The sequence below is a fragment of the Theropithecus gelada genome, chromosome 18, assembly GCF_003255815.1.
Source record: "Theropithecus gelada isolate Dixy chromosome 18, Tgel_1.0, whole genome shotgun sequence".
Taxonomy (NCBI): Eukaryota; Metazoa; Chordata; class Mammalia; order Primates; family Cercopithecidae; genus Theropithecus; species Theropithecus gelada.
In genome coordinates this window covers 55751350-55776482 of record NC_037686.1, presented here as the reverse complement: position 1 = coordinate 55776482, position 25133 = coordinate 55751350, and the positions used below count along the sequence as shown (strand labels likewise).

The 25133-nt window shown below is 39.0% G+C and overlaps 1 protein-coding gene across 1 annotated transcript in view; it reads right to left on the bottom strand.

The window, feature by feature from the left end:
• The window catches only part of PHLPP1 (PH domain and leucine rich repeat protein phosphatase 1), a 269089-nt gene that overhangs the window by 9748 nt on the left and 234208 nt on the right, over positions 1 to 25133 (bottom strand). The window contains exons 13-14 of the mRNA XM_025365542.1: positions 12081 to 12211; positions 7084 to 7188 (exon numbers count right to left, since the gene is read on the bottom strand). Coding sequence (XP_025221327.1) covers positions 7084 to 7188; positions 12081 to 12211 — 236 coding nt within the window. The remainder of the gene's footprint in view (positions 1 to 7083; positions 7189 to 12080; positions 12212 to 25133) is intronic.

Sequence of the window (25133 nt, the reverse complement as noted above, 5' to 3'; positions counted from 1 at the left end):
TTTTGTATTTTTTATAGAGACAGCATTTCACCACGTTGGCCAGGTTGGTCTCATACTCCTGACCTCGAGTGATCCGCCCGCCTCGGCCTCTCAAAATGCTGGGATTATAGGCATGGCCACTGTGCCCAGCCTCATTTTCTTATTTTAAAAATCACCTTAGAACAGTGATTTTCAATAGAATATTCAATAATATTCTAATAATTATTGGGAGGCAACAACAAATAATTATCTGGTTCAAAATGTTAATGGTATTAAAGTTGAGAAACATTGCTTTAGAAAATAACTAAAGTAAAAATAATAGTAATGTATTTTGGAGGTTATAACATAGATAGAAGCAGAACATACGACAACAGCATAAAGGCCAGGACAGGAGAAGAAGTACATATCTGCAAGGTTCTTATATGTGAAATGACATTACCACTACTTGAAGGTAAACAGTGGTACGTTAAAGATCATACTATAAACTCTAAACAAACCACACATGTACACACAGAGACGCATGGTAGAGTAAGAATGAATAAAGATAAAATCAAATCATAACAAATAATTCAAAAGAATGAAGAAAAAGGAAATAAAGAACAGACGGCACAAATAGAAAACAATAGTAAGGTGGAAGGTTTAAACCTAACCATATCAATAATTTCATTAAATATAAAGGCCTTAACACTACCCAAAAGACAAAAAATTCAGACTGAATAAAAAAAAAGACCTAATTATATGCTGCCTATAAGAAATCCATTTTAAATATGAGACAAATAGGTTAAAAGTAAAAGGATTTTTTTAAAGGTATACCATGCTAACATTAATCCAAAAAAAGTTGAAATGGCTATGTTAGTATCAGACAAAGTATATTTCAGAATAAAGAATGTTACAGGAATAAAGAGAGTCATAATGATAAAGGGGTCAGTTCATCAAGAGGCTACATCATTCTAAATGTTTACATACTTAACAGAGCTTCAAGATGCATGAAGCAAAAACTGATAGAACTACAAGGAGAAACAGACAAATCCATATTCATAGCCTCTCAACCATCAACAGAATAAGTAGACAGAAAATTGGTAGGAGGCTTGAACAACAATATCAACCAACTTGAGTTAATTGGCACCACACCTGACAGCAATTTTTTTTTTTTTTTAATGCACACAGAACTTTTACCAAGATAGGTAAGATTCTGGACAAAAAATCAAGTCCAAATAAGTTTACAAGATTCAAGTCATACAAAGCATGTTCTCCAACGATATTAGCGAAATTGCTTAGAAAGAAATTTACAACTCTAAATCCTTATGTTACAGAATTAGAGGTCTCAAATCAATAATCTAAGCTTCCATTTAAAGAAACTAGAAAAAGCAGTACATAACAAACCCAAAGCAAGAAGAAAGGGAATCATAAAAATAAGAAAAGCAGTTGACTGTGATAGCTCACACCTGTAATCTCAGCACTTTGAGAGGCCAAGGCAGGAGGATCGCTTGAGGCCAGGAGTTTAAGGCCAGTCTAGGCAACAGAACAAGACTCTGTCTCAAACAACAACAACAACAACAACAACAACAACAACAAAAGAAAACCCTTAAAACATAAGAAATGTGGAACAGAAAAATTATAGAGAAAAATCAATAAAACAAACAAAAAAATCTAGTTCTTTGAGAATATCAATAAAATTGATAAACCAAATCAAACTGATCAGAAAAAAAGAAAACACAAATTACCAATATTAGGAATGAGAGAGGGGAGGCATATCTCTACAGATTCTACAGATTTTAAAAGCATAATAATGGGCCGGGCATGGTGGCTCATGCCTGTAATCCCAGCACTTTGGGAGGCTGAAGCAGGCGGACCATTTGAGGTCAGGAGTCCGAGAACAGCCTGGTCAATATGGTGAAACTCCGTCTCTACTAAAAATATAAAAAATTAGCTGGGCATGGTGGCACACGCCGGTAGTCCCAACTACTCAGGAGGCTGAGGCAGAAGAACTGCGTGAACCCAGAAGGGAGAGGCTGCAGTGAGCCAAGATTGTGCCACTGCACTCCAGCCTGGGTGACAGAGTGAGACTCTGTCTCAAAAAAAAAAAAAAAAAGCATAATGTCAATACATTCAATACATCTGAAAACTAGATAAAGCAGACAAATTCCTTGAAAGACACAAATTACCAAAGTTTGTTCAAGAAGAAGGAAGAGCTAATCCTATTTAAAGAAATTGTAGGTTTAAAAAAAAATCCAGGCACAGATGGCTTCACTGGTGAATTCTTTTAAATATTTAAGAAGGATATATTACCAATTCTATACAAACTCCTCCAGAAAACTCAAGATGAGGAAACACTTCCCAACTCATTCTATGAGGCCAGCATTACCCCGATACTAAAATCAAAGACATCACAAGAGAGCTACAGACCAATATCCACCATGGAACATAGACATCCTCAACAAATTAACAGCAAATCTAACCCAGCAGCATGTAAGAAATATAATACTTCAGGCCAGGCGTGGTGGCTCGCGCCTGTAATCCCAGAACTTTGGGAGGCCGAGGAGGGAGGATAACTTGAGGTCGGGAGGTCGAGACCAGCCTGACCAACATGCAGAAACCCCATCTCTACTAAAAATATAACGTTAGCCGGATATAGTGGTGCATGCCTGAAATCCTAGCTACTCAGGAGGCTGAGGCAAGAGAATCGCTTGAACCTGGGAGGTGGAGGTTGCGGTGAACCGAGATCGCGCCATTGCACTCCAGCCTGGGCAACAAGAGTGAAATCTGTCTCAAAAAAAAGGAAAAAAAAAAAGATACTACATTGTGACCAAGTGAATTTACACTTGGAATGCAAAGTGTATTTAACATTTTAAAATCAATCAATGTAATTAAGCACATCAACAGACTGAAGAAGAAAAAAAAAACCATACAGTCATCTCAATTGACACAGAAAAAGCCTATGACAAAATGTGTCATCTGTTTATTATAAAAACTAAGATTTCATTATAAAATCTTAGCAAACTCTGTATAGAAGAGAATTAACTTGATAAAGGGTGTCTACAAAAATACCTAGAGCTAATATCACATTTGATTGTGAATGAACAAGTTTTCACCAAAGAATGTATATGGATGATAAATAAACACATGAAAAGAGTAGGGAAATGTAAATTAAAACCACAATGAGATATTATTATTAAAATGGAAAAAACAACAGCAACCTAACAATAACACCTGCTGGTAAGGATGTGTAGCTACTGGAACTCTTAAGACATTGCTGTTGGGAGTGCAAAATGATACAGGCACTTTGGAAACAGTTTGGCAGTTTCTTCCAAAGTAAATACACACTTACCATATGACCCAGCAATCCTTATCCCTAGGCATTTACCCCAGAGAAATGAAAACAAGCATTCATACAAAAACCTGTATGTAACTGTTTGCAACGTGTGGCATTTTCATTTGCAACTGCTAAAAACTTGAAACAATCTAAACATCCTTCAAATAGTGAATGGGTAAAACAAAAACAAACCATAATATGTCCATGCAATGGAATGCTACTAGGAATAAAAAGCAATGAAAAGAAACAAACTACTGACACATGCAACAGTACAAATGAATCTCAAACACATTATGTGATGGGAAAGAAGTCAGACTGAGAAGGCCATGTACTATATAATTCCCTTTTATATGACATTCTGGAAAAGGCAAAATCAATGAGATAAAAAACACATCAGGAGTTGCCAAGGACAGGAGTTGGGGAGAATAATTGACAAAAAGGGGCATGGGGTAAATTTTGGTAGGTGACAGAACTGGTCTATACCCTGTAGTGGTGGTTACACATGATGATATTCTTTCCCCAAAACTTGCAGAACTGTACATTAAAAAGGGTGAATTTTACTGAATATAGAGTATACTTTCTTACATATATAAATAAAGAGAAAAAAATTATTAAGCACCTGCTATGTATCACAGCTACATACCAGATATATAAACTTAAAAATATAATCCCTCCCTTTAAGGAGTTCAGGGATAAATAATAATAGCAATGACCATTATAATCAATAATAGTAGTAGTTAACACTTAAATAGGGTTTATTATATGGCACACATTGTTCTAAGTATGTCATACATATTAACTCACGTGATCCTCTAACAACACCATGAGAATAGGTAGTTTTTTCTTATTGCTTATTTTAGCTAAAGAGAGACTGAGAAACTGCCCATGGTCACACGGCAAGAAAGTATAGAACTCAGGGCCGGGCGCGGTGGCTCAAGCCTGTAATCCCAGCACTTTGGGAGGCCGAGATGGGCGGATCACGAGGTCAGGAGATCGAGACCATGCTGGCTAACACCGTGAAACCCCGTCTCTACTAAAAAATACAAAAAATTAGCCGGGCGAGGTGGCGGGCACCTGTGGTTCCAGCTACTCGGGAGGCTGAGGCGGGAGAATGGCGTGAACCCAGGAGGCGGAGCTTGCAGTGAGCTGAGATCCGGCCACTGCACTCCAGCCTGGGCGACAGAGCGAGACTCCGTCTCAAAAAAAAAAAAAAAAAAAAAAAAGAAAGTATAGAACTCAGGTGCAAAGCCAGGCAGTCTGGCTTCTATCTCAATATTTTGAAATTCTTGCCTCTATTTATTAAGAAAAACAAGTTATCCAAAATTATAAGGCAATTAGTGGCAAAGTTAAATTTTAAAGTCATTTTATTCCGTCTTCCTTCTGTAGGCTCCCCTTGCTAGCTGGAATGAGGCAGTATGAAAGAGGAAAAAAAAAATACAGTAACGTAGTTTTTTTTTCTTTCTTTTTTCTTAAGTACAGTGGTGATCATTCTCAGCATTTCTTTTCTGGTGAAGTTTCCTGTTTGGTTTTTAATCTAAAGAAGAGGCTAGGCTGGGAGTAGTGGCTCATATCTGTAATCCCAGCACTTTGGGAGGCTGAGGCAGGTGGATCACCTGAGGTCAGGAGTTCAAGACTGGCCTGGCCAACACGGTGAAACTGCATTTCTACTAAAAACACAAAAATTTGTCGGGCATGGTAGCGGGTGCCTGTAATCCCAGGTACTTGGGAGGTTGAGGCAAGAGAATCACTTGAACCCAGGAGGCGGAAGTTGCAGTGAGCTGAGATTGTGCCACTGCACTCCAGCCTGGGCAACAAGAGTGAAACTCCATCTCAAAAAAAAAAAAAAAAAAAAAAAGAGGCTAATTATCCAACTGTAGTTCCCTCTTGGGTTTCCCCAAAGGAGGAAGAGATGTCTACTGAGATTTGGAGAGAGGACAACCACAGTTTTCCCCTTCTTTCAAGGTGTCAAGCAGCAAACTGCTTGTTTAAATGATCATTGACAACGCAAACAAAGTAAAAACAAAACAAAAAACACCAAAAAAACAAACAAAAAGCTCTCGAGAAACCTTTATTGGCAAAACCAAAGGGTAAAAAACGCAAGGGGACATAGCAAGTGAGGGCAAAGCATAGCCTGGGACTACTGGGATGCTGTCCATTTTCTATTTATTTATTTATTTACTTATTTATTTATATCTTTCAATGACTCTTCATTTTTTATTTCTGGATGCAGGTGGTAGTCTGAAGGTGTGTTCACTTTAGAACAATTCAAAGGGTTGTAGTGCACTTTGCTGTCCACACATTGTACTATGTGACACAATTGTGGAAGGGGGAATTATGCCGAAAAGCCCACCCAGATCTACTTGGTTACTTGCTCCATTAAGACACATTGAGTAGATAATAGACATTAATACACAGAGATATTAAAAACTAATCTTAGATTTCACATTAGTGTTCAGAAATGAGCAGTTTCACATACCGGTGTTTGTAAGGAAGACATAAAAGATCCTTTGATCTAAAAAGTAATGATCTCCAGAAAGAAACTTTGAGTGCGCTAAAGAATACACGAATTCCCCTCTGCCCCAACACAATGACATGCAAAGTCCATGGAAATCAGGGAGTAGCTGGAGCCCAGGCAGAACTAAGGCACACCTCCTCAGGTTATTCTGCCTTTTCTGAGCAAAGAGAACAGAGTTGTTAACTCTTCTCTAGAGAGCACAAGGCCAAATGACACCTTAGGGAATGGGGAAAAGATCAATGTGTCAGATCCAGAATTTGAGTTGATACTGTTTTCTGTCCCAAAGAAAAGCAGGCAGAATGGCAGCAACAATTCCAAACCTTTTATTTTCCATGAAGAGTATTCAGCTAGTCGGTGGTTCTGAAGCCTAGACACATATTAGAATCACCTGGGGGAGATTTTAAAACATTCTGACATTCTGATTTAATGAGTCTAGGTTGGGAGACTTTTACAAAATTTTCTTTACCTTACTGATTCTAATGTGTGCCCAGGGTTGAATACTAATGTTAGCTATTATTAGATCTACCTCCACTTTCTGTTCTTCCCCTACTTTCAGACTTCTGTGTTCTTATACTTTAGCTAATTAAATTATGACCATTCTAATTTATAGGATTCTTTACCTGTCCAGGTACTAATTATTAGCACCTCTTCATATAATACAAGCAAGCCTGAAAAGCCTGGTTACATTTTTCAGGAAAAATCAACATCTGTATCTAAGAGAGGGGAGGGTGGGGAAAATGGAAAAGAAAAAGATATTAAGATGGGCAGGTTCTGGTGGCAAGACAAGCAGATGACATTAGAGGCAATGGACATCAAACTCCTGCCAATCTAATTTAGATTGTAAAAATAGCTCCATAGTCAATAACATGAGTGATCTTAAATATGCACAATTAAGCTACTTCTCCTTTAATACTATCTCTGTTTTGCTTGGTAAACAAGCGTCAGAGAAAGATAAAGGGGCTTTTCAAAGGAGCAGGGATGCATTTCAATACCTAGGCCTTTTCCAAACACTGGAGTCTTACACAGATATAATGTGTCAGTTACCTTGTATCCTAGCAACGACTCCTACTAAGGGAGCCTATGTGATTCCAAACAGGGCCTTCCCTTAATGTTCAAACATAAGTCATGAGGGAGCCTCACTCTGGGGAAACTTGGAATACTCAAAGAAATTTTACATGAGAAAAGTAGGTGCTACAGCACTGAGTTTCTTTCTACCCAACTAAAGGAGTGAGACAGGCAGGAGGCAGTTCTTCCTCTGAAGTCTCATCTGACTTACTTGTTTTTTACCCCCGAAGCTTCAGTGTAACCATGACTCCAAACAGCTGGGGCTCCAGAAGCGTCTCCTGTAGAAGGCTGATCAATCTTGAAACAGCGGATATTACTAACAAGAGAAACAGGGAGGGAACAGGAATTATTAAAACCAAATGTGTGCAAATTGCTATCTTTATCCGAGAAATAAAAAAAATACCTGTTAAGCACTCTGTACTTACTGTGTTTAATGTGTCTGAAATACTTATCAGCAACAAGAACCAGCTACTCATTGTAATGAAAACGAAGGGGCATACATACAGGGTATGAAAATTACTTTTAATGAGCATCATAAAGCAGCTATTAGAGACTTTCACACATTCTACATTAGATGACTGTTCTCTCCTGGGAATGACAAGGACAGCTCTCAGCCTTGGCATGAGAAAACAAAACTTAAGTATTAGGATGGGTGTATTCTTACACCATGAATACTCAGAAAGAACAACAACAAAACACCTAAGCCACAATTATAATGCATTTAGATGATGTGAGATAATTCTGCAATATTCATCTCCAAATCCAATTTCTGTCCATATAACCCCTCCAAATACTATCACGGACTTGCAGTTCCCTGGAGCTTCCAATACTGTCCTCACGGGTATAGCCAAGTATGCTAAGACTAATATCATAAAATAAAACATATACATAAAATTACAAAGTAAATGAGGAGTATTTAATAAATTACAAGTTAACTGTATGTATTTAAACTAGGAGATTTCTTACCTCACCTCAGCCCTCATATGCCATAATTGATCCAACAGGACCCAAGACAGAAACACTAAAGGGATAAATTCTCAAATAGCGTTTCTTAAAAATCAGCCTCGCCGGGTGCGGCGGCTCATGCCTGTAATCCCAGCACTTTGGGAGGCCAAGGCGGGCGGATCACCTGAGGTCACGAGTTCCAGATCAGCCTGACCAACATGGAGAAACCCCGTCTCTACTAAAAATACAAAAAATTGGCCGGGCATGGTGGTGCATGCTTGTAATTCCAGCTATGCAGGAGGCTGAGGCAGGAGAATCACTTGAACTCGGGAGGCGGAGGTTGTGGTGAGCCAAGATTGTGCCACTGCACTCCAGCCTGGGCAACAAGAGCGAAACTCTGTCTCAAAATAAAAATAAAAATAAAAATAATATAAATAAAAATCAGCCTCTAGAAAGCATTCTGTGCCCCTAAACAGGAAGTCATTAACAGATGTAAACTAGTCTGTTAAAAGGCTGGCTACCACAAGGTGAAATAAGTCCTCTTACTCGTAAATTGCCACTAAGTTTCCCCCTCATTATTATTTAAACAAGAGAAAAAGTATACGTACTATCTGTTGACAACTGAAGCAACACCTACATAGTTTTGGTCATAACCACAAGAATTAAAATTATCTGTTGGTACTCATTACTCCCAAATCTAACAAATACTATATACCTTTCCTAAGAACCAGTTAAAGCTTTAAAAAGTAAATCAATATCTACCTAGTATTCCCTTTGAATCTAGAAATAACTGGTGGCAATTTTTCTGAAATTTAAAAATATATGGTTAAAGAAAAGTTTCTACTCTCAATTACTAGCAAACATTTACTTTCCATCTTATCCTGAAAAACATAAATCTAGTGTCAATAGAAAATTCCCAAATCAAGTTAATACCTTGTTTTACAATAAGCCTAGAGCTAAATCTTTTTTTCAAAGTTTTCAATTCTATAAATAAAAGAGGCATTAACAAAAAAAAGGACAGTTCTCCATTATTTGCTCTCCATATGACCTGGTACTCAATTTTAACCATCTAAAATAGTACGCAATACAATAGGTTTCTTAAGACATATCCTAAGGCTCTTAGATACCATCCTGAAGTCTTGGGAAAAGTGAAGGCTCATTTTTAAAGGCATTTATAATTTTTACAGAACACAAAGTCTTCAGAGAAATAATTCAATTTCCTAACCTGATTATTAAAGGGAAAAAAAAAATAACTCTTAACTGCCCCCTCTCCCCAGCACACAAATAATTCTTTCTAGTGGAGCAGCAATTTCTCTCTCTGTCTAGCTGAATACAGTGTGGCTGGGCAGTTATCCGAAGTGAACTGAATGCTGATTCTTGTATATCGTTGTTTTTTGAGATGGAGTTTTGCTCTTGTTGCCCAGGCTGGAGTGCAATAGCGTAACACGGCTCACTGCAACCTCCACCTCCCAGGTTCAAGTGACTCTCCTGCCTCAGCCTCCCGAGTAGCTGGGATTACAGGCATGCGCCACCTTGTCTGCCAATTTTTTTGTATTTAGTAGAGACAGGGTTTCATCATGCTGGTCAGGCTGGTCTCAAACTCCTGACCTCAGGTGATTTACCCACCTCAGCCTCCCAAAGTGCTGGGATTACAGGCGTGAGCCACTGTGCCCGGCCATCTTGTATATCTTTAAATGAGTCAGAGAGAATTCTGTGAACCACAGCTCAATCTCACAGAAGAGTCCTCATATGCACCTACCCGGCTCACATAAAACAAATAAACCAACCCTCTAAAAGTGCAAATAATATACGGAAAATCTTCCAAGTCATTAAGAATACACAGCCTTCCAGATGTTAAACGGAAGGTAACATTTTAAGAATATTACCATTTTTTGCTACAGGACACTTTGGTCTGAGTACATGAATATTTTAAAAAGCTTGACACAGTACAGCAACTGTTTTTAAGAAGAGTGTAATACCAAATTACAGTCCTTCAGCAGCACCAGTTCGAGGGGGAAAATGTTATTCAAGTATTTTATTTTGTATTTACTTGATATACTAATAAGTTTGAACACATTTTCATGTAACTATTTGTACTGTTTCTGTTAAATGCTAATGTCCTTTGTTTATTTTCTGTTTGAGTACTTTTCTTATAAGTACTTATCTTATAAGAACACTTTATAGTAAGCATATTACTTTTTTCATATTTTTCTTCCCAGTTTGTCATTTGCCATTTATATTTATTGAGTTTCTGAAACAGGAAATAGACATTTAACACTTTAATGTATAAAAAGTATATTTACATGTAAACATATGCAATGTAAATATTGAAACCAATCTACATGTACTGATTTCTTTTCTTGCCACTTACTCCCCTCATTTCTTGGCCTAAAAAGTATTTTTCTAACTTGTGAAGATATTCACATGATTCCTTATTACTTTTGAAAATCATTTAATTTTACAGATTCAACTATTTCAGCTGGATTTTGGTGTGATATAAGAATGTAACTTTAATTTTCCTCTAAGTGGCTACTTCCATTTATTAACACATTTTGGTGCAATTATTTTTCAATTTTATTTGTAAAGAATGCTCAAAAATGTCTGTATCCTACATGTAAAAAATACTCAAAAGCTATCTGTTTAAAGATGACCTATTTTGATAATCCATTATTTTCTTGAATTTAAAAAGCACCTTAAAGATCATGTAGGCCATTTTTTTTCTCATAGGTCTGGACAGATGGAGGGGTTTAGGCCAAGGTTTCATACACGTGATCAACAACGGAGAGAACCTCGTTCTCTACGCCTTCCTCAGGACACTCAGGCAGTGTTTTTCAACTATGCATCAAAATTACTTTTCTCATCAAGTACTTAAAATGCCAACAAATTAGGCACTAATTAGGCCAATTCTATCCAGGAATCACTTTAAGTGCTTTTCAAACTTTGGTTTGCACTACAGCCTAGGATAGTATTAATGGACCATTCACCAAAAATCTACTTTTTTTTACTGATTTTCTTAAAATAATGGAAAATGACTTTCAGCAACAAATATTCCAACATTGAATAAACATATATTGCATGCATAATGACTAATGTATGACAATGTTTAAAACTATTACTGATCTGAAATACCCCCAAAAATTCTGAAAATTCAGAAAAGTTTAAAGAAGAAAATAAACACTACCCATAATACTATTATCCAGAGAATAACACCACTTTAACTTTTGTTATATATCCTTTTAGGCATTTTCTAGGTGTGTGTATGCATACACATGTACATATACCCAATGCACACAAATTTATATTGCAAAAATTGAATTATACTATAAAACTTCTTTGTTAATTTTATTAATATTTTCACTTAATATATTGTAAAGATCTTTTGAGTTAGCGATATAGCTCTAAATAATTTTAAATGGCTTTGTAATATTCAATTGTGGAACATTATTTAATTCTTAATAGACTATTTAGAGTTCTATGATGAACATTCTTATTAAGGTATCTTTCCTACTGCAGACCTTTAAGGTTTTACATAGAAAACTCCAACCACTAATTCTTTATCAATATCAAGAATGAAACAGCATCAATGAACTCTTTCCCATACCGTGAAGATCTAACTGCTGGTAGGATCTACCTACTCCACATCCTCAGTCTTATTTAAAAAAACCTGGATTTCGGCCGGGCGCGGTGGCTCAAGCCTGTAATCCCAGCACTTTGGGAGGCCGAGACGGGCGGATCACGAGGTCAGGAGATCGAGACCATCCTGGCTAACAGGGTGAAACCCCGTCTCTAGTAAGAAATACAAAAAACTAGCCGGGCGAGGTGGCGGGCGCCTGTAGTCCCAGCTACTCAGGAGGCTGAGGCCGGAGAATGGCGTGAACCCGGGAGGCGGAGCTTGCAGTGAGCTGAGATCCGGCCACTGCACTCCAGCCTGGGCGACAGAGCGAGACTCCGTCTCAAAAAAAAAAAAAAAAAAAAAAAAAAAACCTGGATTTCAGTGCCACACTGTTAGTTTTCCCTACATCTCTTTTAAAATCCTTCCCTAACATTTGCATTAACTGTCACAACCACGTTATCAGTGACTACTGAGATTTAAGTTACATCTTGGTTGTTCATTGCTTCCCTGCATCTTGTATGTCCTGTTATGTGTGTTAACACAGCTAACAAGTCAATGATGCTTCATGTTTTGTTTCCCATTTTCACTGAGATATGAAGCCCACTGCCAGTGGACAATGATGGGGATACAGTGCTTTACAGAATACTTACTTCAGTAGTTCCAGGGTTTTGTGATCAAGGACAAGGCGAGGGTTTCCGGTCAGGTCTAGCTCCTGCAGTTTGGGAGGCAGGTTTTCTGGTAATGTGACTTCGCTTAGCTCATTACAGCTCAGATCCACACACTGAAAAAGGAACAAGTGCAAACAAGAAAGAGATGGTCTACAGAAGTTCTTCATGGAGTTCTATACTCCTACCCTTTGCATGCAAATCCATCTGATCATTCATTATAATATACTAGACAAATGTGGAAAAGGAGGCTTATCTGTTACTTTGCCATAAACATTTAAAATAGATTTTGCTAAATGCAAAAAAAAAAATTTTTTAATTTTCTTTGAATAACAGAAAATCCATGTTCTTTATTCTTCTCATATTTTCCACTTACATTTATCTCCACGTTTAAAATCAAGCATTAACTAAAAAATCCTAATAGATTTTCTTATTGCTCACAAAATCTCCATGCCATGAGAACTACAGCTCAAACATTAACATGAACTTTAAAGGAATTTCTTAAAACAAAACTAAAAACAAAGGCGGCTGGGTACAGAGGCTCACGCCTGTAATCCCAGCACTTTGGGAGGCCGAGTAGGGTAGATCACTTGAGGTCAGGAGTTTGAGACCAGCCTGGCCAACATGGTGAAACCCCATCTCTACTAAAAATACAAAAATTAGCCAGGTGGTGGCACACGCCTGTAATCCCATCTATTCAAGGTGGTTGACACATGAGAATCGCTTGAATCCAGGAGGTGCGCAGGGCACAGTGGCTCACGCCTGTAATCCCAGCACTTTGGGAGGCCAAGGCAGGCAGATTACCTGAGATCAGGAGTTCGAGATCAGCCTGGGCAACACAGTGAAACCCCGTCTCCACTAAAAATACAAAATTAGCCGGGCGTGGTGGCATGCCTGTAATCCCAGCTACTCGGGAGGCTGAGGCAGGAGAATCACTTGAACCTGGGAGGTGGAGGATGCAGTGAGCTGAGATCACGCCATTGCACTCCAGCCTGGGCAACAACGGTAAATCGCCATCTCACCAAAAAAAAAAAAAAAAAAAAAGAATCCGGGAGGTGCAGGTTGCAGTGACCAGAGACTGTGCCACTGCACTCCAGCCTGGGAGACAGAGCAAGACCCTGTCTCAAAAAAACACAACAGAAAACAAACAAAAACAAAAAAACAAGCAAAGAAAAGAACATGTAAAATGAGGAAAAGGCAGGTAACACACACTCAAAATGAGAAGATATTTCAAAAGAAGCTGAATAAGAAATTGGCAAAAGCTACACGAGCAGGTAAACCTGCCTAATCTGTGTCAAAAAAAGGGGCTGAGTCAAGTATGGATCCTACTCTCAAGGCATCAATATCTGGACTGTCCAACAGGTCCTGCCTAATTTAACTTGAAAGAAAAATCACAAAAAGGTCATGGTGATTACAACAAAAATCAGGTTTTACCTGTAAGTGGAAATGATACCTCCTTTCTCACAAAACTGATGTAAAGCTTAAATAAGGTGTACTGTAAAAAGCGGGGCTGCCCTTGTGTTCAGGGAGCAGGGAACCTAGGTGGAGAAGGCTCACCATACGCAAGAGAAATGGAGTGGTCAGCGCTCTAGATATGAGAATGCAGAACCTATAGGTTCAATAGTATGGGGTGGAGAGCATTCAATTATCTGGCTGAATTAGTACCTTACTGTAAGTTTCAAAAGTGCTTACAGAAATGATCAAAAGAGGAATTGTTTTCTCTCTTCAGTTCTTTAAAAAAAGGGAGGAGGGAGATTATACTCAAGAACTTCAGGATCTTAAAAGTAGACAAAATCTTCCTTTTATTTGGAAAAATTCTCAAAGAACTTAAATCTAGTATGGATTGGGGAAGGGTAGAGATTGGGTAAAATGAAAACCTGTATTTTTGGATAAATATATTTTCATTAGACTTCAAACAACACAATGCTTTCACACAAAATATTTCATACTGTTGCTTCCAAATAATAGCAATAAAAAATTGTATTGCCATTGTAAATCATATTTTATTATGAGAGCATTATAACCACATTATCCATAAAAAGCTGAGCAAAAAGAAAAGCTCAGAAAACATATCCTTAAATCTACCACCCTAACATAACCAGGGTTAGCATTCTGTATTTTTTTTTTAGCATTCTGTTTTTTTTTCTTATAGCCTTATTCATATATAATTTTTAAAAGCCTTAAAAATCTCAAACGTGGGTGCAATTTCATTACATTTCACTTACTCTTCTATCGCTGTACTGCAACCATTTTCCCCACCTTTATTCCCATCTGCTATGGTCTGAATGTTTGTTCCCCAAATTTTCATCATATTGCTGAAACTTAATCCCCAACGTGACAGTATTAAGAAGTGGGGCCTTTGGGAGCGGATTAGGTCATAAGGGCTTTGCCCTCATGAATGGCATTGGTGGCCTCATAAAACAGACCCAGTGAGCTTGTTCACTCTTTCCACCAGACAAGCATACATGGAAGGAACTATCTATGAGAAATAGGGCCTCATCAGACCAAATCTGCTGGCACTCTCATCTTGGACTTCCCAGCCTCTAGAACTGTGAGCAAGAAATTTCTGTTGTTAATAAGTTATCCAGTCTGAGGCATGTTGTTATAGCAGCCTGAATGCCCTAACATACTACCACCTTTCATAGCCCCATACTACTTCTAGTAGATGTACATTAATTTACTTAACCTCAATATTAATATTAAAGAAAACGGTCATCTCTTTTTTTTGCTTTGTTTTTTTTTTTTTCTTTTTCAATTATAAATAATGGTTACATCAACAGTCAACCAGAGTTTAATGAAAAACTGACACCCGATAATACTGGTTAATAATGGGACATGCTACCAACATAGTCAGTACACATCAGCAACGCAGGACAACAAATGGGGATATATACAATCTACTGAACACTGATGGGACAGGAAATAAAGAGCTAATAAGTGTGAGTAATTTAGGATGCAAGTAGTTGACAGAGACAAATTCAGAGTCAGAAAATGCCTTTGGTCAAGGATTAAAGGCATTCTGCAGCAATACTGAATTTTATGAAATTGGTAAAAATTTGTTCTACAGATATAAAATAGCTCATTCTCTAAATTATCAAATTATGAAATGAGTTCAGTAGGGTAACTAATTACTTATGAAGATAATGCTGGAGGCTGTAACGCAGACCTTCTTAGAGATGATGTTCCTGTGCCTCCCCTCTGCCCAGGACTGTCTGCTCCCCAAGGCTCCGTGACAGTCTTTGATTCACAGTCTTTGATTCACTGCAGCCGGTTCCTTTCCATCGAGCTCCACCACCCTGGACTGACCTGCGCCCCATTTCCCCTGGAAGGCTCTGGCTACACCGGAAATTTGCTTTTGGTCTTGCTTCCCTCAATGCACTCCTCGTATGCTGTCAGCCTCGTATGCTGTCAGGTTGGTTTCTCGGTGTGGTTTACTCCACCTGCTCACATTCCAGCTTCAGTCTGTCAGCCTGCTCCCAGGTGTCCTTCAACCCGACACCAAACTCCTCAGAATGTCCAACAAGGCATCCCCAACTTTGTACACTGGCTTCCTCACACTCCATGTTCCACCCATGCCAGAGTGCCTGCACCTCGTGCATGTGACATGCTTTCATCTGTCTGTGACTTTACATATGCTTCTCTCTGTGCTTGGAACCCTTTTCTTCATGCTTTTCTTGCTTTTTATCTGGTGCAATATGCCTGATTCCTCTTTTTTTTTTTTTTTGAGATGGAGTCTTGCTCTGTCGCCCAAGCTGGAGTGCAGTGGCCAGATCTCGGCTCACTGCAAGCTCCGCCTCCCGAGTTCATGCCATTCTCCTGCCTCAGCCTCCCGAGTAGCTGGAACTACAGGCGCCCACCACCGCGCCCGGTTAATTTTTTGTATTTTTAGTAGAGACGGGGTTTCACTGCGGTCTCAATCTTCTGACCTTGTGATCCGCCCGCCTCGGCCTCCCAAAGTGGTGGGATTACAGGCGTGAGCCACCGCGCCCGGCCCTGATTCCTTTTCAGACTCAACTCAATGCCAACTCTACTACACCCTGTTTCAATTAGGTGTCCCTTGTTATAATTATCTGCTTACTTATTTCTTCCATGAGACTATGACCTCCTGGAGGGCAGGGATTGCTGCTGTTTCTCCCCGGATATCCTAAGCGCAGTGCACTGGGAAGTGTAGATGCTCAACAAATGGTTTCATTAAAAGGATGAACAAATGAACAAATGATTGCCTGGCACGTAACAATTATTCTGTCAATGAATTTATGGAGGACTCTTGTAAGGTGCTTCAGTAATTAAATCTGCTAGGATGGGAACTGAGATACCAGTGCTTAGGTTAAGTTCAGCATAGAATAAATAGCATTGTAATGCAATTTTAATACATTTTAAATATCATTGTTTATTTCTACATAAGAATGCAACCATTTTCTTTAACAGCAGATAAGCAAAAACACCCTTTTATACTTCTGCACACAGGAAGGAGGTTTGTTCACAGAAATTATAGAAAGTTGAAAAAAAAATTACAGGATGTTGGTATCTGGTGCTGCCCTCCCGGTGTTAACACAGTGAGCAACACACTTAGAAGCACTCTGTCATGTTGTTTTAATAGTCCTCAACATAGGCTGACTGCTGAGGTACTCCACAAACACTTGTTGGCTGAATCATTATAATGGTTACCACTAAGCAAATAGAAAATATTTGAGTGAAACTGGAGGAAAAAAATGACACTTTATATTGTTAATATATGTACCTCTATGGTTAGTGTACTACAACTTTCTTAAAAATATATTAAATAGAATGTTAAATCTGGCTAAAACACAACTAAAAGAAAATTATCTTTCCCTCTTTCAGGCCCACTCTAGAATATAGCTAACAAAAATTACTTTGTTACAATCAAACTTCTGGTAAGAATACCCAAAAAATCATGCAACCCTCAGAAAAAGTGAGATAACTCATAGCTGAGAAGGAACTCTTGATTTAGAGGAAAATCATTACAAACACATTTAGATAAGAGCATAAAAACGTCATTATATCTTAAAGAAAAAGAAATTCAATTTGATGTACAGTTTAAGTGTAACTATCACAAAAGCTGCATGGAGCCTATCTTTATTATGTTTTCTTCAGAACATTACCACAGAAACAGGCATATCAATGTTCATAGCAATGTATTATATATCATCTGCCAAACAGCTGCCTGTACTGCCTTGAAATGGCAACTTAACCTACTGGCTGCTAGATTCTGTAACACCCGACTTCCTTTCTTCCTGCAGACTATCCCTAGTCCACCACCTCCACCGTGCTCCCCAATGACACAGTCAGTTCCAAAAATGAGGATCCCAATCACAGTCTGGATTTCCTTACCCTTGCAAGGTAAAAGCTGCTGGTGTATAACATATTTCCCTGCTGACTTCATAAGAAGTAAATAAATGCAAGTATTCATTTAAAAGAAATTAAGGATCTATAAATCGGCAGGCAATAAGCCAACATTAGGGACATACGGCGATGGCAGATACAGTCCCTGCCCTTGAGGAACTCCCAGGATAGTGGGGGAAATAAACAATACACCTTTAGCTGGTATGATCAACCAGGTTATAGCAGCAGAGGGACAGATAACAAGACCCCACAGAGGCCTTTCCAGAGAAGATTTCTGTGCAGAATCAAAGTTAATCAGGCATGTGAGAACAGGTGGACATCTAGGGAGAGCTAATAGCAGGTACAGCAGGAAGGAGACAAGAATAACATTTGTGTGGCATATCAGGAAACTCGCTATGAGTGGTTGCTGAGGCTGGAGACTGTTGGGCCCCAGAGCAGAAGATAAGGCTGGACAGGCAGAGGGATCAGACAATGAACTGTGGATCCTATAGACTGTGTCTCATACAGAGGCAGTCTACATTGCTTCCCTTTCTTATGATGCTATAGGAAGCCAAACATTTCAGCTTAATAGTAAAATAAATATACACATATATGTACTATTTCTCAATATACAACTTTTAGTCAAATTCTCTTAAACTACTATACATTCCCGGTGTTATAAAAGGCTAAGTGATCCCTAACGTGGGATGTTCATACAACTAAGCAAGTTTATTAACTGAATAAGTCGGTCTGAACTCACCTTTTACCCCAAACACAGACCTGAGAGTCAAAGTGTAGTACTATTTTTCTACATAAAATCATATTTATGGCTGTGTGCAGTGGCTCACGTCTGTAATCCCAGCACTTTGGGAGACTGTCATGGAAGGACTGCTTGAGGCCACAAGTTCAAGATCCACCTGGGTAACACAGCAAGACCATTTCTACATAAATTTTCAGAAATTAGCCAGGCTCCTGTTCACCTGGAGTCTCAGCTACTCACGAAGCTGAGGTGGGAGCTTCCTGTGACCCAAGAAGTTGAGGCTGCAGTGAGTTATGATTGCACCACTGCACTCCAGCATGGGCAACAGAGCAAGACCTTATGATTTTTTTTTAAAACTCATATTTATATATAATTACTGAGAAATGTGCATTAATGTTTAAACTTCCTCACCTTATAGGAAGCTGCAAAGAAAGACCTTTAATCTCGTATAAAGCATTCCTTTTAAATTTACATGCGGTGTCTCTATGATTTTCTCAACTGCATTTTAGATTTGCGAAGCCTTGAAGAAACCTTGGGAAAAGATTTCTTAAAATTGGCAAGCATTTGAGGTGATAAAAATGACAAGCAGGGTAACAATCCTTAGTATTCTATTTGCTCAAATACAGAATTTCCTCAAACACTGAAACTAAGTTATCTGCAAATTTTGACTTTAAGAAAATGTATCCTGTATAAACTGAGCAATTTCTTTACATCATACACTTCTTTTTTTTTCCTCAAAGAGATAAGGTCTTGCCATGTTGCTCAGGCTGGTCTTGAACTCCTGGCCTCAAGCAATCCTCCAACCTCAGCCACCCAAAGTGTTGGGATTACAGGCATGAGCCACCGTGCCTGGCCCATCATCACTTCTTCAAATTGATTATGTGTGCCCTTGGGGGTACTCAATGGTATATTACAAAGTTATAGGATGCCTGGCACATGCATCTGGGGGCTTCAGTTTTACTCAGATTGAGGAGGGAAAGAGCCATTATTTTTACATTAAAACAAAGAGAAATGATAAAAAGTAGAACGTAAAATGAGCATGAATTTTTAGACTGAAAAAGATACATGAAAAGAAATTTATAGGTGATTCCAGGCGTCTCCCAGATTTCTGGGTGTGTGAGTGTACTTCCCTTTGCCCTCAGGGATCTGAAGAGCACCATAGTAACCACCTCACAGACTACTTCTTCTGAGGACTCTGAGTCATGGTGCTCCTTTCTCCAGAAGCCTCTCTAAAGAAATGCCTTCTAAAATGCATGAGCTCATGAAGGACTAATTGTTCGTCTGTATAGATACGTAACTTATTCCGTAAAATGTATGCAATATTTTGTTAGAATGGGCATGGCTCTGAATTTAGAAAGATCTGCTGAAACCAGAGTTAAAAACAAACACACACAAAACTACCCTGGGTTAACTCATTACACCAATTTTGAAAGAGAGAATATGCAGTCTTAACTTCCTGCTAGCCTGTTCCTGGTGAGGCTGGGTGCAGAGTGGCTTCAATGGCCACTTTCCAGTAGACACTGGTTGCTTCCTCTTTCCTTAGCCCTTGTATCGAGCCTTGTCTCAAACAGGAATTGACATTAGACTCCGCAACGGTTGGAACATTTCCTAAGTAACTATTACTTAACTTGATTCCAGCACCATAATAATGACTGCTCCTTGTTTCAGGTTTCTGGATAAGCATTACGCCAAGCTGATGTTTTTACGTCTATTAGGTCAACTACGCCACCCAACTGAAGTCTAAACTTGGTTCCTGACCTGTCTTCATATCCATTTCCTACTTCCCCAAGAATCAACCCACTTTCTTTCATCCATTCTGACCCAGTCATTTCCCCTTGTTCTTTGTGTCTTTGTGGCTGAGCTGATATTCTCTATTTCATTTGACTTTAGAGACAAGAACAACAAACAGGGCTTGTTGCCAGGCAAGCCAAGTCTGGCTACATGGTGACTATGGGATTGTAGTTTTCTCTGTAGCTGATTGAGAGCTGATCTATATTAAGTTTATTTTTTAAACTTCCTATAGCCATCGTCCTCAAGAGCATAGCATATTAAAACTCTTCATACTCTCTTTCCCAGTTAAGGTAACACAGATTTTAGACATGAGTTCACTCAACTTAGCCAAGCAGTTTATTACTGCATGGAACAAGCATGAAAATAATCTTCTAAAGATAATGAAAACATCTAAAACGATGCATTCTTAGAATCAATAAGCCACAGGAACATGGAAATTTGACAAAGAAGTTGCTGATATGATGTTTAAATCCCAAATTACAAACTTCATTCACCGCATGTATCAACACTTATTTCACCTGCTTAAAATACACTTCAAAAAAGGGTTAGAACACCTGGCTCCAGCCTGGGTGACAGAGACCCTATGTCAAAAAGAGCGGGGCAAGGGTTTAGAATAGGTCGCTATTTAGAAGTTACTCAACTAATAGCTTGGTTTTTGTTGCAAAATTACTATATCACTAATGTGACTGCTATGCAGTTCAGTGGAAGGAGAAACAAGGGCCATATCCATGGCCACCTCTGCTTCTGAGGTTCCTCAGCCATGAGTAGCCTTAGCATGGACTTAGGTCCAGGTCCAGCCAAACCAAGTCTGGCATCTGGATAAGCATTATGCCAAGCTGATGTTTTTACGTCTATTAGGCCGTGTGACTCAGCTCTTGTTTCCCTTACTAGATGATCGAGAGCTAATCTGTATTCAGAGGGAGGTCTGTCTGTTTTAGAACCAAAAGAGAACACAATCTACTCCAAGCAAAACTGGACTGGTGGTAGGAGTCTGGAAGATCAATGCAAAAGGGCTAAACAAAGGTGAGGACACTCGGGCTCACTGGAAAATTCTGAAAAACACGTTTTATTTTTCCTACTAATAACTTACATAACCTCCCTATCCAAATACAAAACACCTGATGATCACTTTACAGATCTCATTAGATATATCAAAATGAAAAAAATGCCAGTATTCAATTTTATCCAAGATTAGATGGTGCAAATAGTCTGTTTAAGGTCTACATGAGTAAGGGCCTAATTATTCAGATGTTTTAAAAACACATTTTAGCATACATCTCAGTATGGAGATTTGTTTGCTCTTTTAAACAGTAATTGTTTTTAAAACTTTGGTCACAAAGCTATGAATAATCACTTTCTTTTAATGTCTGAAAAGATAACAATGCTTGGTGAAACTAGCTAGTTAATAACACCATGATCTTATCTCTTCTGAAATGCTATCTGCTAAGTTTTTAAAATTGCAAGGATCTTAATACCTTTATGAGATGCTTTACAAGTAACATCTATTGCACTTTATTTTCAAGAAACTGTGTGAATGTAATGTCGGGTTATTAACTCAATAATAAAAATTTAATACAGGTTGGAAAATCTCATCGTAGAAATGAAATTACTCCATTTACATTAAAAATATGCTTTAAGGCACAGTTTGCAATGAAGACTTTTATAGGTATATTTATCATTTAAGATACAACACAATTTTTACAAGAAATTTTCTTTTAGATATTCAAATATACATAAATATTTACATTGCAACTTAAAATATTCTCATATAAACATAAAAATATCAATTCGGAGTTCTGAAATAATATAACTACTATCTTTTTCAAGAATATTATCTGTCCAGGGCTGAAACATGCATATGTTTATACATAAAGGATACTTGATGTTCTTCAGTCCCCCAAAAAACCCCAACAAAACATATATCTACTGGTAATGGAAGAGCTCAATCTGAAAGAATGGATATTGTTAACATAAGAAAAATGCTAAGGTGTAATAGCTGGGGGGAAAATCAATCAAAGAGCAAAAAAATGGAAACCATTTAAAAATATGGGAAGTAAAACTGAAAAGGAGTTGTAAAGCAGGGTACAGAGAGAAGACAACAGGGGAAGGAATTCAACAGCAACAAAGGTACTGATTCTGTAATCCAGGAATCCAAGCAAGAGTCTAGAAGAGGATTAGTTTTCATACAGCAAAATTTGTATTTTGCAAAATCTAGTTAAAATCTAAAAACATTTAATTTCTTTTTCTTTTTTTTTTTTTTTTGAGATGAAGTCTCACTCTGTCATCCAGGCTGGAGTGCACTGGTATGATCTCGGCTCACTGTAGCCTCCCCTGCTCAGGTTCAAGTGATTCTCCTGCCTCAGCCTCCTGAGTAGCTGGGACTACAGGAACGTGCCACCACACCTGGCTAATTTTTGTATTGTTAGTAGAGACGGTGTTTCACCATGTTGGCCAGGCTGTTATTGAAAGCCTGACCTCAGGTGATCCACCTGCCTCGGTCTCCCAAAGTGCTGGGATTATTGGCGCGAGCTGCCACGCTTGGCCTAAGTTTCTATTTGTATTTTATTTATTTATTTATTTGAGACGGAGTTTTGCTCTTGTTGCCCAGGCTGGAGTGCAGTGTTGCAATGTTGGCTCATTGCAACCTCTGCCTCCCGGGTTCAAGCGATTCTCCTGCCTCAGCTTCCTGGGTAGCTGGGATTACAGGTGCCCGGCTTATTTTTGTATTTTTAGTAGAGACAGGGTTTCACCATGTTGGCCAGGCTGGTCTCGAACTCCTGACTTCGTGATCCACCTGCCTTGGCCTCCCAAAGTGCTGGGATTACAGGCGTAAGCCACCAAGCCCGGCCTCTATTTGTATTTTAAACCAGATATTTAAACAAACAAAAAACCCCAGAACAAGAATCTAAATCTACATTTAAGAATTTACAACATTAAAAGACGGGTACAGACACTAAGACGAGCAAATAGGAGGTTTAATCTTGAGACTCTCACTTTCTCTTGTGCTGGAATTTCACCTGCACCACACATAAGAGACCAGTTTAACCACCCCCGGTAAAAGATGACACCGCACAGCCACTATGTCAAGTAATGGGCAGCTGAGGAACCCCTGGAAGGTCTAGCTGACAACATCTTTCCTGTGCTGAAGGCAAATAAACAATTTGCCTAAGTAATAAATTTCTTGGATTTTGTTGAGCTTCAGCCAAAATAGTTGCTCTATATAATCAACATTACAGATGAACCACAGTGAGAGCATGTGTTGATTAATAATGGCTAACATTTAGGGAGTTCTTCCTATGTGACACTCCTATTTCAAATGCTTTACATGTATTACTTCATTTCATCTTCACAACAATACTATAAAGAAAGTACCAATTCTTTTTTTTTTATTTAATTTAATTTAATTAATTAATTTATTTATTTATTTTGAGACGGAGTCTCACTCTGTCGCCCAGGCTGGAGTGCAGTGGCCGGATCTCAGCTCACTGCAAGCTCCGCCTCCCGGGTTCACACCATTCTCCTGCCTCAGCCTCCCGAGTAGCTGGGACTACAAGCGCCCGTCACCTCGCCCGGCTAGTTTTTGTATTTTTTAGTAGAGACGGGGTTTCACCGTGTTAGCCAGATGGTCTCGATTTCCTGACCTCGTGATCCACCCGTCTCGGCCTCCCAAAGTGCTAGGGTTACAGGCTTGAGCCACCGCGCCCGGCCAATTCTTTTCTTTATTTAACATACGAGGAAACAGAGCAGTGAATTTTCAGCTGGGATCCAACTGGAGGTCTGTCTCCCTTCAGAGCACTGCTCTTCCTCAATGTGAAAGTTACTACACAGAAAGTAAAAATTCTGGACATTTTTTTGTTGTTGTTTGTTTTATGAGACGGAGTCTCGCTCTGTCGCCCAGGCTGGAGCGCAATGGCGCGATCTCAGCTCACTGCAAGCTCTTCCTCCCGGGTTCATGCCATTCTCCTGCCTCAGTCTCCTGAGTAGCTGGGACTACAGGTGCGAGTCACCAAATGCGGGTAATTTTTTATATTTTTAGTAGAGACAGGTTTTCACTGTGTTAGCCAGGATGGTCTCGCTCTCCTGACCTCGTGATCCGCCCGCCTTGGCCTCCTAAAGTGCTGGATTACTGGTGTGAACCACCGCGCCGGACCAAATTCTGGAAATTTATAACAAACATCTTAAAATGCCACTGTGATGTATGAGATAGTGTTCTTAAAGCCCAAGGTAAAACATTTCGTGGCTTAAAGCACACATGCACATACACACACACACACACACACACAATGGCTTGTACACATCTCAACCATATAAATGTGTAAAAACTGTTGGGATAAAAAGTTATGCAAGCCGGCCAGGAGTGGTGGCTCACGCTTGTGATCCCAGCACTTTGGGAGGCTGAGGCGGGTGGATCATCTGAGGTCAGGAGTTCAAGACCAGCCTGGCCAACATGGTGAAACTCTGTCTCTACAAAAAATTACAAAAATTAGCTGGACATGGTGGCGGTCGCCTGTAACCCCAGCTACTCGGGAGGCTGTGGCGAGAGAATGGCTTGAACCCGGAAGACAGAGGTTGCAGTGAGCCAGTATTGCACCATTGCACTCCAGCCTAGGCAACAAGGGTGAAACTCCATCTCAAAAAAAAGAAAAAAAAAAAAGTTATGCAAGCCATTTAAAATGTCTTCAAATGTCTATTCGCTTTCTTAATCTGAAACACAAGGTTTATATCAGGAAGTGCCTGGAAAGTGAAGAATGGCTAAGTTGGACTACTCTTGTTCCCTGTTAGGAGATTAGAATATGCTCCAAGTCTGTAACCACCAAATTATTTTTCATTAAGCATAAAATCGATAACTAGAAATGCTAAGATACAAATGAAAAACTACATTGTACATAAAGAACTTTTTACTTCTGTACCATTTCCCTGCCAAAAAAGAAACAAAATAGGAACACACGGTTGTTACATGGCTTTCATTCTAGTGAACTGGTTTCATCCCATGAGTCTACCTCAAGTCAGCAGTCAGGACTTGCAGACTACCTCTGCTACCAATCTGCTGTCTTAATTTACACAGATCTCTTCACTTTTCAGTACCTCAGTGTCCTTACCTATCAAATGACAATAATATCTGATCTGCCAATTTCATTCAGTTG